The sequence below is a fragment of the Drosophila albomicans genome, chromosome 3 (assembly GCF_009650485.2).
Source record: "Drosophila albomicans strain 15112-1751.03 chromosome 3, ASM965048v2, whole genome shotgun sequence".
Lineage (NCBI taxonomy): Eukaryota > Metazoa > Arthropoda > Insecta > Diptera > Drosophilidae > Drosophila > Drosophila albomicans.
The window spans coordinates 51625386-51640101 of record NC_047629.2 but is presented as its reverse complement, the minus strand read 5'-3'; the positions used below and the strand labels follow the sequence as shown (position 1 = coordinate 51640101).

The following is a 14716-nucleotide window of genomic DNA, read 5'->3' as shown; positions in this document are numbered from 1 at the left end:
ATGGTCGCCATTTTAAAAACGCAGTGTTGTAAAGTTACAATAGCAGCAGCTTAACTTATCGATTAACTTGTTATCGCTTTGCCGCCTCTTTTACGTTGATTTGAAATTCAAACCAGCTTTGAAGTGTTTATGTTTTGTGTGTTCATTAAACAACTCTCTCGTTGTAGAGATTTCCGAATTATCGACTTAAAGTGGCAGCCAACTTCGTTCGCTCTCCACTAAAGCGTTTTTAAAGCTGACTTGTTGTACTTTAGGTAAATGATTTGTTCGCTTTGTTTGATTCTGCGTCGAACCTTTGTACACTGCGGACGTTGTCGAAAAGCGGTTTTGCGAGTTTTGTAATTTTTTTGCCGAAACAATAATCTCGTGTGTAAACGGAAAATTGACGCTTACTGGTGTTGCCGACATTAAAATCAATTAGGTAAGTTTCGGCTGTCTAAAGCATAATTACTATTTCGCGGGCAGGTAAAACCGAAAAAGAAAACAATAACAACCACAACGAGAAAATAAAAGTTCGCCTCAAGAGTTGTGGCATTATCTTGTGTAATTATAACAATCACTGTTCAGACTCAACAATAACACTTAAACAGTGCAGTGGCAAGTGATAAAGTCAATACGTCCCATAAGTAAACCAAAATAAAAAAAATTGTTTATAGATGTAACTTTGTTGTAAAGTAACATTAACATGACGATAACTTTATCGTTTTGCGTCTCAAGCAAATATATGCACAACAACAGTAGTTTGTTAGTTTTTTCGTGTGCAACGCCCACGTTTATTTCTTTACCTTAACGGGAATGATAAATGAAGTTCTGGTAATTTTGAATATGCTCAAATATCTATGCAAAAATGTGATGTTTGCCAAATTGAGCAAACCTGCCCTTTGCTTGTTTTGTGTTTTTTTGCTTTTTGGCAACATCAGCTTGCGGCAACGCATGTTGTAATTAAATTAAAACGCTAGAAGCTATACAAAATTGGAAGGTGCTTCACACAAAGGTAACTATGAACTATGAAATTGCCCATTTCGGGAAAGATAATTAAGCTACACGGATGAATTTCTATGCCGTTAATTATAGTTAAGACTGAAATCACGACAGCCACACACAAAAAAAAATATAAAATTGCGGACCATGTGATGGACAATGTTTCGAAAAATGTTTCCCAAAAATATAAAAAAACGACTAAAATAAAATAAACGAAACCAAACAAAAGTTTACGGCTTATTGAAGTCGTTGCGAATTGTTATTGTCTGCGCTTTGCAGTTGGCCCTCTTACGGGTGTTTGAATGCGCTGTAATGTGTTTATTAAAAATTATTATTGTTCACATTTTGACGCCGTTCATCTTTATGGGCATGTGGAGCAATTGTCTGTCTCTCTCCCTCACTCGCTCTATCGCTTGCGCTCTCTGTGTTGTAAACAAGTTATGCCTGCAAAATGTAAAAATATGAAAAAGACACTCAGATGTATTAAAAAACGTGCCAACGATGAGTGCGCACATTACACAAGCTCAACAAGTGTGTTAAAAAAAAAAAAAGAAAAAACAAAATTAAAAAAAAATGAAATAAAAATGTAAAAATGTTTATGCGGCGCTCAGTAGGTCGATCAGCTGGTACGAACCTGCCTTGAAGGTCGCAGGCTGTAAAAATGGGGAAACGAGCAACAAACAAAAGACAAGACTCAACACTGAGACTGAGACTGAGACTGAGACTGGGCATGCCAAAATAAAGGTGAAAATCAACTTTATCCACAAGCAAGAAAGAAAATCTATCGACTTTTAAATACACTTTCTTAGCAAGTTTAATATTTCAGCAAATTTTTTTGAAATCTATAATGATAGTTTAAAAAACAAACTTATTTTAAAGAATGTATGTATACTTTATAATGGATGTAAATAAACTTTTCGGGCATACAAAATATTTTAACAAACTGTTTTATATATCAATAGTTTCAAAGAAATGTTTCAAGAAATAAACTTATTCTTTTTCATAGCTCGGATTTAATATAGGGTTTCGCTTTTAAAGAATTAATACAAATTATAGAATTTCTAATTTTTAAATATTTTAACAAACTGTTTTATATTTATAGTTTCACAGAAATGTTCCAAAAAATAAACTTAATTTTTTTCATAACTCGAATTTCATAATATAGTTTTCCGATTTTAAAGAATTAATACAAATTATACAACTTCGAAGTTTTAAATATTTTAATAAACTGTTTTATATTTAGAGTTTCACAGAATTGTTCCAAGAAATAAACTTATTGTTTTTCACAGCTCCAATTTCATAATATAGTTTTCCGATTTTAAAGAATTTTACATATTATACAACTTGTAAGTTATATGATGAAGTAACTATGAAGTACTATCTATTAGACTTTTTCAAAACATTTACTTAAAGCAAACAAGAGAGTCTTCAGCAAGTTTCGTAAGTACAGATAGTAAACTAAGAAACCAAAACAACATAGAAATAGAAGGATAAAAAAAAGTTGAACATATCAACTAAACTCTTTCATATACCCTTCAACACCTTAATCACTTCTGTGCAAACTTGTAATTTGATAGGGTACCATAAAACAATTCACCTAAATCAAACTAATTTATATTTGTGCAGATAGCCATTTATTTAGTAGCAATCTATAAAAATGTCTTGACTTGTCTTTTGGTATGCAGAAATGCATGACTTTTCAATTTAGCCTTAATTAGACCAGAGATCAATCAATTGACATTGAAAAAATCAGCTCATAGCTCAACTGCACCCTTCTGCTCGTAATTTGTAATTAACACATAGTCAAAAGTCTATATACTGGTTACACTGCAACAAAATGGAATGTGAGACATATAAATTTCAATCTTAACATAGATTTTAAGGTATTTTAAGAGTGCCTACGCCCTATGCTAAACACACTCGTAATATTGGGAAAGAAACACACACACACTTTGTGGTTGGCCCCGAATTCGAAATTGAGAAGAAAAAAAAACAGAAAATGAAATCAAACTAATGACAATCAAATAGCCAACGCTTTTCCGTTTTTCAAGAAATAAATTGACCTCAACGCCCAGCATTAGTGCAATTGTCTAACAGAAACTCCAAAGAGGAGAGCAAGAGATAGAGAGAGAGAGAGAAGAGAAAAACAAACATGTTTGCAGCGTGGATGACGCGTCTCGAATTCCCAATTTCAAATTGGAGATCGAGCTTGTGCATCAACACGATCATTAAGGTGTAATATTTGTAGTGGGGGGATTACAATTTCAAGGTTGAACTACAACTTACAACTACTTCAACAACGTTGCTGTTGTTGTTGTTGATCTCAAAATGGGCGCCATGAAAATGCAAATTTTTGCTTATGAGCAATGAGGTTTCAACGTCTTTGTTTTCAATGAGCCTAATCATTAATGTTTACAACTCGACAAATCAGTGAAATAAACAAACTGAAATCGGCATGAACAGGCACAAAATCTCTCGCTATCCCAGTTGAGTGGACTGACTGAGTGTTTTACTTAATGCTGAGAGGCTGACTGACTGACTGACCGAATAACTGACTTACTTACGGACTCAGTGACTAACTGGGATTACCCAACACAGCAACAGCTCTCTACTTATACCGCTACCTTTGATGGCTGACGCAGGCTGTTCGAGCTAGCAAAAGCCTGCTAGTCAAAAGGTTCGCCTGACCAATGTACACTTTCGGTTAACGACAAAATAAACTTGTTCACTTCCATGCAACAGCCGCAGCAGCAGCGGCAACCGAACAGCAACAACAACAGCATTAAGCAGCCCGAAACCGATCAGATTGCATTCGGATTCGGTTTTGGGCCGTCACAGCTGCTCTCAGTTGGTGTTATTGTTGTTGCTGCTGCTGCTGTTGCTGCTGCTCTGTGTGGTCGTTATATAATCCAGTTAATTTCTTTAACATTTTTTTTCAAGCCACTTTTTGTTAACTCTTTTGCGTCATTCGTTGTTCAGAGCTCGCGCTGCGCGGTTCGTCCCGGTTCGCGTCTCGATCCGAACTCCAACTCAAACCCAACAAATATCCATTGACGTGACGTCTTAAGCAGCCAGGATTTTACGCAAATCGCAAAAAAAAAAAGTGTTACCAGTATGTGTGAAAAGTTTTATATGAAATATAAATTAAGTAATATTCTAGTTAGTGAAACATTTTTCGGAATTGAAATTGCCAAAGTGCATTTCGCTTTTCGTTTGCTGCTGCTGCAATTGCATTATTATTATTAGCCTGGCGCATAGCGAGAGGCAGCCATGCAACCACACAATAGCAACAACAGTAACAACAGGCAGAGACAAGTCGCAAGCAAAAACAAAAAGCAAGCGCCAAGACTAGACAAGTCGAGCCAACTAATAAACATGTTGTAACGCAACAAGAGTGCAGAGACTCTTGTTGAATTTGTGGGCGCCATTGCCTAATGACAACAAATTTGAGTTTTTTTCGAAATGGCATTTTCAACTCTTAATTTTTTGGAGAAAAACTGTTAAGAAAAATGCAAATTTGTGTAAATTTCTTGAAATGCATTTCGCTGCCATAAAAATCGATCGATCGACTATCAAAAATCCAAATGAAATATCCAAGAGAAAAAAAACTTGTGAAATGTTCGTATGCAAATGACACAAAATCAACATAAATCAATTAAATGGCACAGTATTTGCATCAATTGATTTGCATATGTAGCATGATAAACACCAGCAACAACAACAACAATGACAATAAACAAATACACAACATTTGTAAGCAAATAACATTAAGTGTTGTTGTTGTTTTTAAGTTTGTTTGAAGATAAGCCAAGTGCTTGGATCGCAACAGCTGAGACAGTCGTCGTCTCTGTCTTGCATACTTTCTACAGGTGCACACACACACGCACACACTTCCACAGTTACAAGTGCACATGTGTGCGTGTGTGTACGTATGTGAAATGCTGCTGCCGGAAAAAAGCTTATGCAAGAGATCAAAGCTGTCGCTGTGTTCGAAACTGGACAAACAGTTGAACTCTTTCTCCCCCATGCACAACTACTTAGCTAATTACACTAACCAAACACACATACACATTTGCACACACTCACACTTTTATACTGAGTTGACCCGCTTTCAGCAAACAGTCTTTGAACTTGAACCAATTCGCAGTTTCTTGTCATTTAAATCAACTTTTTGCTCATCCGCTCTGTGTTCACATCGGATCATTTGGATTTATTGTCCGGCAGCAGCAGCAGCAGCAAAAGCATCGGTGACAACAACAATAAATAAAAAGGTGGCAAGAAAATAATTTGCATATCTAAAGATTGACTTTAATGCTGTCCCTTTATATGAACTCAACGTTCGCTCGCTTGCTTGAATCATTCGCGATTTTTGTATCGCGACTGTTTCGGATATTTCAGCCCAAAAAAAAAAAAAATTTTTTTTAGGCATAATTAGCAAATAGATTTGCAAATGACGGGCCTTGAGATTTCGAGGCCTTGAGCTAATTTATCTATTCAATATTTATACGTGCAGAAGTTTCATTGTTTTAGCGCTAAAACATTTGTCTAGAGCTGTTGATTGCTTTGATTGAAAGTGCGTGAGGCATTCATTAATCATGCGGTTACACGTTTATTTAATCTTGCGTTGATTAAGAATTTTAGTGGTAGTCTTCTAATTAAAACTATGAAGAAATTATATAATATTTGTTTTTTTGTTTTAATAAAATTGCTTCAGATTAATAATGTTTTAGCGATTTTCTTGAACTTAATTTGTATTTACTTATATTTTAAGATTTCATTTAAATCTACTTACCTTTATTTCGAAATTATCAAAATTTTATTACCTCATATTTATTTTTCACTTAATTTATTTCTTAATTCATGTCTTTTCGATAATTTCATTTAATAATGCGAAGAAATTATATAATATGTTTTTTTTTTTTTTTAAATAAAATGGTTTCAGTTTAATGTGTTAGTGATTTCCTGGAACTTTTATACATTTATATTTATCATACCTGTCTTTTATTTTGTTAAAATTTTGTTACATTTATTTAGAAATTTGGAAGTTATTTATCACAATTTTGTTAACTTATATTTATTTTTCACCTAATTTATGTTCACTTTAATTTATTTCCATAATTTCATTGAAGAATTCGAAGAAATGAGAAAATATGATGTTTCCAATTTAATAAAATTGTTTTATTTTAATGTGTTAGCGATTTTCTTGACCTTAATTTATATTTGCTTGTATTTTATTTTTAAGATTTTGTATAAAACTACTTGCATTTATTTCGAAATTTTAAAATTATTTATCAAAATTATATTACTTTATATTTTTTTTCCCCAATTTATATTATATTTTATAAATATTATATTTTATAAAATAATTCCAAATTTACGTTAACTTTAATTTTTTCTGAATTCATGACTTTTCTTTAATTTCATTGAAGAATACGAAGAAATTATAAAATATTATATTTCTTATTTAGTAATATTGTATTATTTTAATGAGTTAATGTGAATTAAATTTATATTTACTTGCATTTCATATTTTTTTAAAACGAAAGTTATGTATAATCATTTTTATCTTTCTAAATATTATATTAAAAGTAATTTACGTTTATATTATATTATTATACATGAATATTTTACAATTTAATTTACTATTTCTTGCATTTATTTTTTTAACTTTTAATAACATTTCACTTTTTTATGCAATTCATGATTTAATCCAATTTTTATTGTTATATTTAGTGTGTTTTATTTAATTTCTATTGACTTCCATTTAACTTTTGAAATTTATTTTACATTTACTTACAATAATTATTAATAGTTTAACTTATACTATGTACTTACATTTATTATACATCATTTAACATTTTTAAAACTTAATTAATATGTTTAGTTCACTTATTTATTAACAATATAACTTATAGGTACTTACATTTATTATCCTTAAATTAAAATTTAAAATTTAATTTATTTTTAAAACTGAATTTCAATATTTAGTTCACTTATTTATTACTTTTATTTATTTTATCTTTTACAGCGCACCTGATATTGCGCATACGACACGTTCAACACGAGCATGAAGGAGACCAAGGTACTGGAGGAAGGCGGCGTCGCGCTGCTGCCGGAATCGCTGCTGAAGATCGCAAAGCGTGAGCTGAGAGAGGACAAGTGCACGAGGGAACAGAGTCTGGAGCAGCTGCGCAACTGGGTGTTGAAGAACGAGGATCTTCAGAATGTGCGATGCGATGACACATTTCTGCTGCGCTTTCTGCGGGCCAAAAAGTTCAGTGTGCCGATGGCTGAGCAGACGCTTCTCAAATATCTGAACATACGTCGCACATTTCCGCACATGGCCACCAAGCTGGACTTTCTGGAGCCGCGTCTCAGCGATGTGATTGAACAGGGATACATATTTGCGGTGCCGAAGCGGGATAAGCATGGACGTCGGGTGGTGATCATCAATGCCAAAGGATTGAATCCAAAGTTACACACAAGCTGCGATCAGGCGAAGGCACACTTTCTCACCTACGAGTGCCTGATGGAGGATCAGGAGACACAGATCACCGGACTGAGTCATGTGGGTGACTTTGCGGGCGTCACCACATCGCATGTGACCAACTGGAATCCCACAGAGTTCGCACGCATCTTCAAATGGGGCGAACAATCGCTGCCGATGCGCCACAAGGAGATTCACCTGATCAATGTGCCCTCGACACTCAAGTGGCTGATTGATTTTGTGAAGAATCGCGTCAGCTCGAAGATGAAAAATCGCCTCATCATCTACGGCAGCGAGAAGGAGCTGATGAAGGGCGTCGATGCCGAGTGTCTGCCCCAAGAGATGGGCGGCACCATGCCCATGCGTCAGATGATTGAGCTGTGGAAACAGGAGTTGGCCGCCAAGCGGGACATGATCTTGGCTCTCGACGAGAGCATATTGCTCTCGGATCGTGGCATTCAACGGCGCAGCAGTTACAACTCGGAGAAGACAAGCACGGGCACCAATTTCGTCTCACAGATCGAGTCCATTGAGGGCAGTTTTCGAAAACTGGAATTCGATTAGGCCCCCTCTCAGAAGAAAGAGGATTTGGTTAGTTCATTAAGCTATTTGTATTAGGCATTATCCTTAACTTGTAACTGGCACAACAAACATACAAACACATACTCAGCGCTCTCTGCTTTGCTGTTTGCTCATCAGCTTCGCTTTATCAACGGTGGCACCCCGCTTTAACACACACACACAAACACACACACTCATGAATCCTGTGCTTATGTTTTGTAAACTATTTTTCAATAAAAAACAACCAACAAATCGCCTTGCTTCACTTTACTTGCTCCAATCCAGCATAAAGAGGCCATTGTCTCAGCTTCCGCTGCAGTGCATCCGCATCGAATTCACTTCGACTCACATTCCTCAATGCATACAGTTGATATCTTGGTTGGAGTTTCCTGCGTCTTTGGGATTCCCAGAGCAACGCTTCCGCCATCTCCAGCTGACAACTACTGGGCAACTCCTGGGTGAAGTTACCCACAAAAGCCAGCACCAAGGAACTGGATTGCGGCAGTGTTCCATAGTTACTCGCATATCGCCAGCCACGTGCCTCGTATGCCTCACAATCCCCAGCCATGAGGAAATTATACGGCAACTCCCCCAAATGCTGGTGCTAAGCATACATACATACATACATATATAATATAATAAATGAGTATTTAACTTGGATTGTTTTGAATTGTTTTGGTGATTCACCTGCAGCGTATGCAACAGCTGTGCACAATTATCGGTGCACTCCACGCCTCCAGTGTGGGTGATGTACACATTGACCACCTTCCCCGACTCCAGCAGCGCCTGCCCCTGCAGTGGGCAAAGACTCCATAAATCGTGCTGGGTTAGACTCAATTGGTAATCGTTATCTGGGTTCTTTGGACCTAAAGATGAAGAACGGAAAGTGAATTTATCTGTGATATCTGCAGCCAAAGTGAAGATTAGAAATTCAATTTCAACTTTTTTATTTTAGATATTTATCTCCTAAAGTAAAGAATAGAAAGTGAATTTAAACTTTTTTCTTGAAGATATTTATCTGCGCTATCTGCAGCTAATGTGAAGAATAGAAATTCAATTTCAACTCTTTATTTTAGATATTTATTAAGTGAAGAAGCTGTACAAACAATGAAAAAAACGTACTACAACATCACAGATAAAGATAATAAATTTGTACTACCCAAAGTGTAGTGAATTTCAACTCATTATTTTTCATAAATTACAGCGTATTTTTTTTTATTTTATTATAATAAATCTAGTATTTAATAAAAGAGAGAGCACTTGCTGCTTGTTCCTTCGACTTGAAAAAAGTATCTGTACTTATTATACATTAATTTAAGTTTTGATTATAAAATTGTACATTTTCATTATATTTTCAATTAAAGGAGTTTATAAAAGGTGGGACATATAAATATAATATTATAGTCATCAAAATTATACATTAACAAGTAATACAATTACAGTCAAGTGTGCTCAACTTTAAGATACCCGCTACCCATTTTAAATTAAAACAGTGCGGTTTTTTCATGGTAAAGTATGTTATATCAAATTAATATACCGCAAGTACTAAATATATATCAAATGTAAAAGTACTAAATATATATCAATTGTTATGTTTCGTATATTGATAAAGTACTACATTCAAAATATTCAGTAGAGTACAGATTGTCAGACAATGCAACAAAGATATGTACATACATATTAAGAAAACGTTTGTTGCCATTCAAAAGTATATCTTAAATAACTTCTACAATTTGTATATGATCGCAATCAAATTTTCAGGAATTATAAATACTATACTTATTATATTATAGTATGTTCCCTCTAGCTTCAAAATTCCCTTAATATTCGACGAGCGCTGTCGTAAATTATAGCTGTACTTCTTATAGTCTCTGGGATCCAGTGTTTCATACGGACAGACAGACAGACAGACGGACATGGCTATATCGTCTTAGCTGTTGACGTTGATAAAGAATTTATATACTTTTTGGGGTCAGGGATGTCTCCATTAGCCCGTTACATACAGTTCTTAAAGACACAAAGTTATAATGCCCTTCTACACTATGGGTAGCGGGTATAAAAACGGTCAATGGCTTTCAGATATACTCCACGGCCACGAGAACCTAAAGTAACCTAGAGTAAATTTCAGCTATAACTCTTTATCATTAAATACAATATTTCGAAAGATTTACTCATTATGAAACTATGTATGCACTTGTCCTTAGATTTTCAAATGAATTCCACAATGCATATCAACATTTTTAATCACAATGAAATTTAGTAAAAATATTTCCGCGCACATTTTAGCTACAATATATTCCATAGTTAGTCACTCATCATCTAGTATTATGAAAGTTGAATATTATTGATAGGGAATTTCCCAATTGATAGTGGAAATACCATTAACAAATGATCTTCTATAAAATTGGATTTTTTTAGTTAACTTTCCTTGGACTTGAACTTTTCGAAATAAATTTTACGATGCATATCAAACATTTTTGCTGCCATTGAAATTTAACAAAAATATTTCTGCAAATTTTTTGCTACAAGATTATTCCAAAGTTAGTCACTCGTCATTTAGTAATATATGAGAATATATTACGAAGTATACATTACGAAGGTTGAATATTATTGATAGGGAATTTCCCAGCCGATAATGAAAATACTAGGGAAAAATTATTTTCTACAAAATTTGATATTTGTAACTCACTTCCCTAGACCCATTATCATATGAAATTAGCTTTAATCAACTTTGCTCTTAGAAGGGTCTACCTGAATACCACTTAAATTTTAGAAAAATAAAGTAATTTTTTAGCAGTAGTACAAATTAAAGAAAAGCGTTTTCTTGGTGTCTTAAAAATTGTATGGGTTTAAGCAGCAATTTTCTATAACAAAATAAAGATATTATAAAACACCAGTATTTTTTATGTCTGTTCAATATTTAAGAGTTTTAAGAAACAAATTTTCATAATAGAATACATGAATGAACTCAAATAGTTTACTTTAGAGGTGTAAGCACACATTACTTTAATTTTCCCTAAAGTCTTTTATAGCAGAACTCTAAAATAAGAACGCAGTTTTTATGGAGCATCTTGTTGTCAAGCACTTTCAATTGGAGCACTGTCACATGCTTAAGAAGATTCCCTCGCTCCATTCTATGCGCAAATGTTTATCAATGAGAATCCGTAACACAACACAAGATACACCTCCCATTAGATTACAAAAGTACACAATTTTCTAAATATATATGTAAGTTCACTCTGTGTAAATTTGTAATGCAAACAATTTGCACATCCGAGGGCTAATCAGTGTCAGAGCCTAATAATAACTAACCCTAAATGACCCTAAAACACACACAGTCACATGACTTTTAAATCCTGCTGCCCACATAACAAAGCAAAGAGTAATAAAATAAAAATACTCTATGAATCGCGCAGTAACTAATATTAATAATAAATACACTTATGTTTATTTGCAGTGCGTAACAATTAGATTGTGGAGTTCTATACTAGAGTTCTTGGAACTTTCAAGTGGTCACTCGGTCACTTACGTTCTAGCCAGAGCAAATAGGAGGCCACTCCGAGGCCGGTGGTAAACATCACAAGTAATCCAATGATGCGCCAATTAAGGCATTCTTTTGTGTACATTGAAGAGGAGAAGGACGGCGAGGAGGAGTCATGGGCGGAGGCGGAGGCGGAAACGCGGTGGCCCAACAACAATGGAGTTCGCTCATTGGGTGCAATGGTAATCAGACTTTCCTCAGAGGATGTGGAGCTACTATCGTCGTCATCCACAACCTTCAAATACGCTATTTGTTGCAAAATATTAAGCAAAGAACACGTACTGTATTTGTGATAAACAAAACAAATTCAAAACAACTCGAGAAATGGTAAACAACAAAACTGACACAATTTATGCAGTCCGACTGCGCAGTTGTATAAACTGAGCAGAGAGATATCTTCTTTTTGATCATATTTTGCACATCATTCACGTACCCACACTCTGTGAGATTTCCATAACATATATGCGAAAAGCTGTCGCTCTCACTTTACACACTATAGACTCAAGTGCAGGCGCAGACAGCCTTAACACATCCACCTATCCACCTTGTATGTAAGTGAGACCCACTTGGCCACTTGGCACTGGTTTGCACTGGAATGCGTCACTCGATTGCGATAGATCCACGCGGCTTAAGGTTCGACATTGCACAGAGCCGACGATGAGGCGAGCATAACACCAGCGATTGAGTCCACAAGCCGACTGAGGCTCAGGCCGCTGATGCAGCCCGCATGACGTCTCATTACAATAGCGTTGATAAGCAAACAGTCGACTGTTAAATACCCGGTACTCGCTCTTCGATTATAAAACAATCTGCGAAATATGGTTATTGGTAGACAAACAGTTCAATGACCACTAAAATATTGTTAGCTAATAAGAAAGTCTTAGCTCTAATAATCTCAGCGTAATAAACGATCTAATAGATGGACAGACGGACAGACAGACAGGTGCAGACTGTCATTGCTGTCATTCCACCAGATTAGAGCTGACTTATTATACGAATAAACTGTATAATCTATTTTTACATCATTATTAAATTATACCTTATACACCCTCTTAGATTCTTGGGTACCGGGTATATTTGTACATACACTCATACACTCTTTGTGTGCTAACTCGCAGATTACTCGACGGCAGCTGCTTTCATCATGAAAGCATTCATAAATACATACCACACAAATACTTACTATACAATTCATACACACTCACATATAGTACTTAGATACTGTTCTTAAGCATATTGGAATAACATATTTGGTTTAGACTTTATTTACTTGCTTGCACTGCTCATTACTTTCTATACTAATAACAATCACTATTTATTTATACACACAAAGTAATTTTGCTTAATTATTTATACAGTGCATTTCAATTTTTTCTCTATTTTTTTTTTGTTTGCCTGAACAACGACCTAAGAAGAAACACCCGTTTAAGACTTAAGACTTTTCATTTCGCATTTAAAACTAAAACATAATTAGTGTATGTCATTATAAATATATATAGTATAGTATATAATGCAAGCGCAAACTAATTAGCTGCCCCAAAACTCAAATGACGGAAACACATGCATACACATTCTTGGACTTGGAAACCACTTTAAAAATTTAACTAGAGGAAAAACAAAAGACTGGAAATTCTAGAAATGAAATGCATATGCGACAAATTGGCATCGCAACTAAACTTATATCCAAATACTTGAGCCATGTTCAAGATTTTTCGCGCCGTATCCAGTTTCTGGTGATCTTAGATCTCAAATCTCATTTGGTTACACATTTCTCATTTACTTATATGACCGCCAAATTTGCCAGGCACACAACGCAGCCGATAGAAAGGTGACGCCACGATGCAAGTATTTGGTTTTGGTATTGGGCACATAGCCCAGGATCACAGGCGATGACACCTCTGTCAGCGGCAGCTTGTTCAAAGCCACCTCATTGTTTTCCTCCACCTGCAATTGATGTTGAGGCAAATGAACTCTGAGCATTTAACATGATGTAGCTTGTTTGTTACCTGATACTGGCAGCAGGGATCATAGTTCCATGATACGGTGTATAATCCCGTGCAGAAGAGTGACATGGCACAGGCCGGCGCCGCAATAACTGGTCGATCGTACCATAGCAAACTGGATATCAGTGACACGACGCCAGTCGCCACTGCCGTTTTATGTAGACAATTACCCACCCAAATCCAGCGACCTGTAGTAAAAGACATGATAACCTTGAGGGATAACATATGACGTAACAGAGAAGAAAATGTTATTGACTTACCGGTTTCATCGCCCAATCGTGGTGGCTCAATAATAATAAAGTCTACCTTGGCCTCGAGGGCTTTGTCAAGCTCTGCCTCAAAGCGCTCGTGTGCATTTGAACTATCGTATACTTCGCGTATAACATGAAATGTTGGCTGTTTGCCTGCACTGCAAGCAAAACATTATTTACGCTTTTCATTGAGCCTTAATCATAATCAATTTTCTCCAAACTTCAAATACTTCAAATCAACCGCGCACAATTGTTTAATTAGTATTTTGAATTTAGTGTATCATGCGGTCACACTCGCTCAAGCCGATGCACATATGTACATATATATGTGTGTGTAGTTTTGTATGCACTACATACTTATACACGGATCGAAACCGCATACAAATTGCATAACTTAAATGCGTATGCTACCGTCGTTTTGAGAACTTCTTTGTGACTTCATGAATTGACACAGACATCCAATATTTACCTGTCGACGCTTCTGTTAATCATCTCGCTGCATTTATTTGTTTTGAAGACTAAAACTACGCGTTGTTTTTATGGTCTATACCATCAGCCTGACCGCAACTCCAATGCGAAAATATACTAATTAACGTCGAAAAATATATGAAGATGTACAATTTTCTCAATTGTGAGTTTGGTTACATTTTTATGGGTATGGGATTATTCTGCTAAAATGGCGCAACTTTTCGAAAAGCATTTAGCATTGGTATGTTTAAAATCAAGGACTGTCTATAATAATTGTAGACTATAATTATTATGTGCTCATCAGTAATCGAAATGATAAGAAAGTACTTAAACCAATCAATTTGGCAATAAAAATCTAGATCTAGAATCTTTATTAAAATTCTTGATGAACGAAAAAACAGTTTTTGTGGAATAATAAAACACA

General features: G+C 35.2%; 3 protein-coding genes across 5 annotated transcripts; 1 reads left to right on the top strand and 2 right to left on the bottom strand.

Annotated features, from left to right (window-relative positions):
- Positions 1–278: 278 nt before the first annotated feature.
- Positions 279–8283, top strand: LOC117567377 (alpha-tocopherol transfer protein-like). Of its 2 annotated transcripts, none has more exons than XM_034247320.2 (2): positions 279–421; positions 7010–8032. In XM_034247320.2, exon 2 carries the CDS (start codon positions 7049–7051, stop codon positions 8030–8032), a length of 984 nt encoding a protein of 327 aa, XP_034103211.1. In that variant the 5' UTR covers positions 279–421; positions 7010–7048. The 2 variants fall into 2 exon arrangements, with proteins under 2 accessions (XP_034103211.1, XP_051860443.1); XM_052004483.1 differs by lacking the exon at positions 279–421 and adding an exon at positions 3961–4093 and having other exon boundaries at positions 7010–8283.
- LOC117567378 (peptidoglycan-recognition protein LD) lies at positions 7238–12279 on the bottom strand. Of its 2 annotated transcripts, none has more exons than XM_034247322.2 (4): positions 12004–12279; positions 11559–11805; positions 8717–8895; positions 7238–8633 (listed from the first exon to the last, which is right to left on the bottom strand). In XM_034247322.2, the coding sequence occupies exons 1-4, from the start codon at positions 12028–12030 to the stop codon at positions 8292–8294; spliced, it is 795 nt and encodes a 264-aa protein (XP_034103213.1). In that variant the 5' UTR covers positions 12031–12279; the 3' UTR covers positions 7238–8291. The 2 variants fall into 2 exon arrangements, with proteins under 2 accessions (XP_034103213.1, XP_034103212.1); XM_034247321.2 differs by having other exon boundaries at positions 11559–11816; positions 12004–12278.
- A 525-nt stretch (positions 12280–12804) lies between these two features.
- LOC117567379 (transmembrane protein 11 homolog, mitochondrial) lies at positions 12805–14415 on the bottom strand. Its single transcript, XM_034247323.2, has 4 exons — positions 14294–14415; positions 13834–13982; positions 13577–13761; positions 12805–13514 (listed from the first exon to the last, which is right to left on the bottom strand). The coding sequence occupies exons 1-4, from the start codon at positions 14314–14316 to the stop codon at positions 13347–13349; spliced, it is 525 nt and encodes a 174-aa protein (XP_034103214.1). The 5' UTR covers positions 14317–14415; the 3' UTR covers positions 12805–13346.
- Between the last annotated feature and the right edge of the window lie 301 nt (positions 14416–14716).

Excerpts from the sequence above, each read along its gene's own strand:
- LOC117567379 (XM_034247323.2), bottom strand. The coding sequence starts at position 14,316 with ATGATTAACAGAAGCGTCGACAG. Across the intron at positions 13,983-14,293 it reads ATTAACAGAAGCGTCGACAG|TGCAGGCAAACAGCCAACAT; the intron begins GTAAATATTGGA and ends TTTTGCTTGCAG. Across the intron at positions 13,515-13,576 it reads ATCCCTGCTGCCAGTATCAG|GTGGAGGAAAACAATGAGGT; the intron begins GTAACAAACAAG and ends CATCAATTGCAG.
- LOC117567377 (XM_052004483.1), top strand. The coding sequence starts at position 7,049 with ATGAAGGAGACCAAGGTACTGGAGGAAGGCGGCGTCGCGCTGCTGCCG.
- LOC117567378 (XM_034247321.2), bottom strand. The coding sequence starts at position 12,025 with ATGGAAATCTCACAGAGTGTGG. Across the intron at positions 11,817-12,003 it reads GGAAATCTCACAGAGTGTGG|CGTATTTGAAGGTTGTGGAT; the intron begins GTACGTGAATGA and ends TGCAACAAATAG. Across the intron at positions 8,896-11,558 it reads CTATTTGCTCTGGCTAGAAC|GTCCAAAGAACCCAGATAAC; the intron begins GTAAGTGACCGA and ends CTTCATCTTTAG.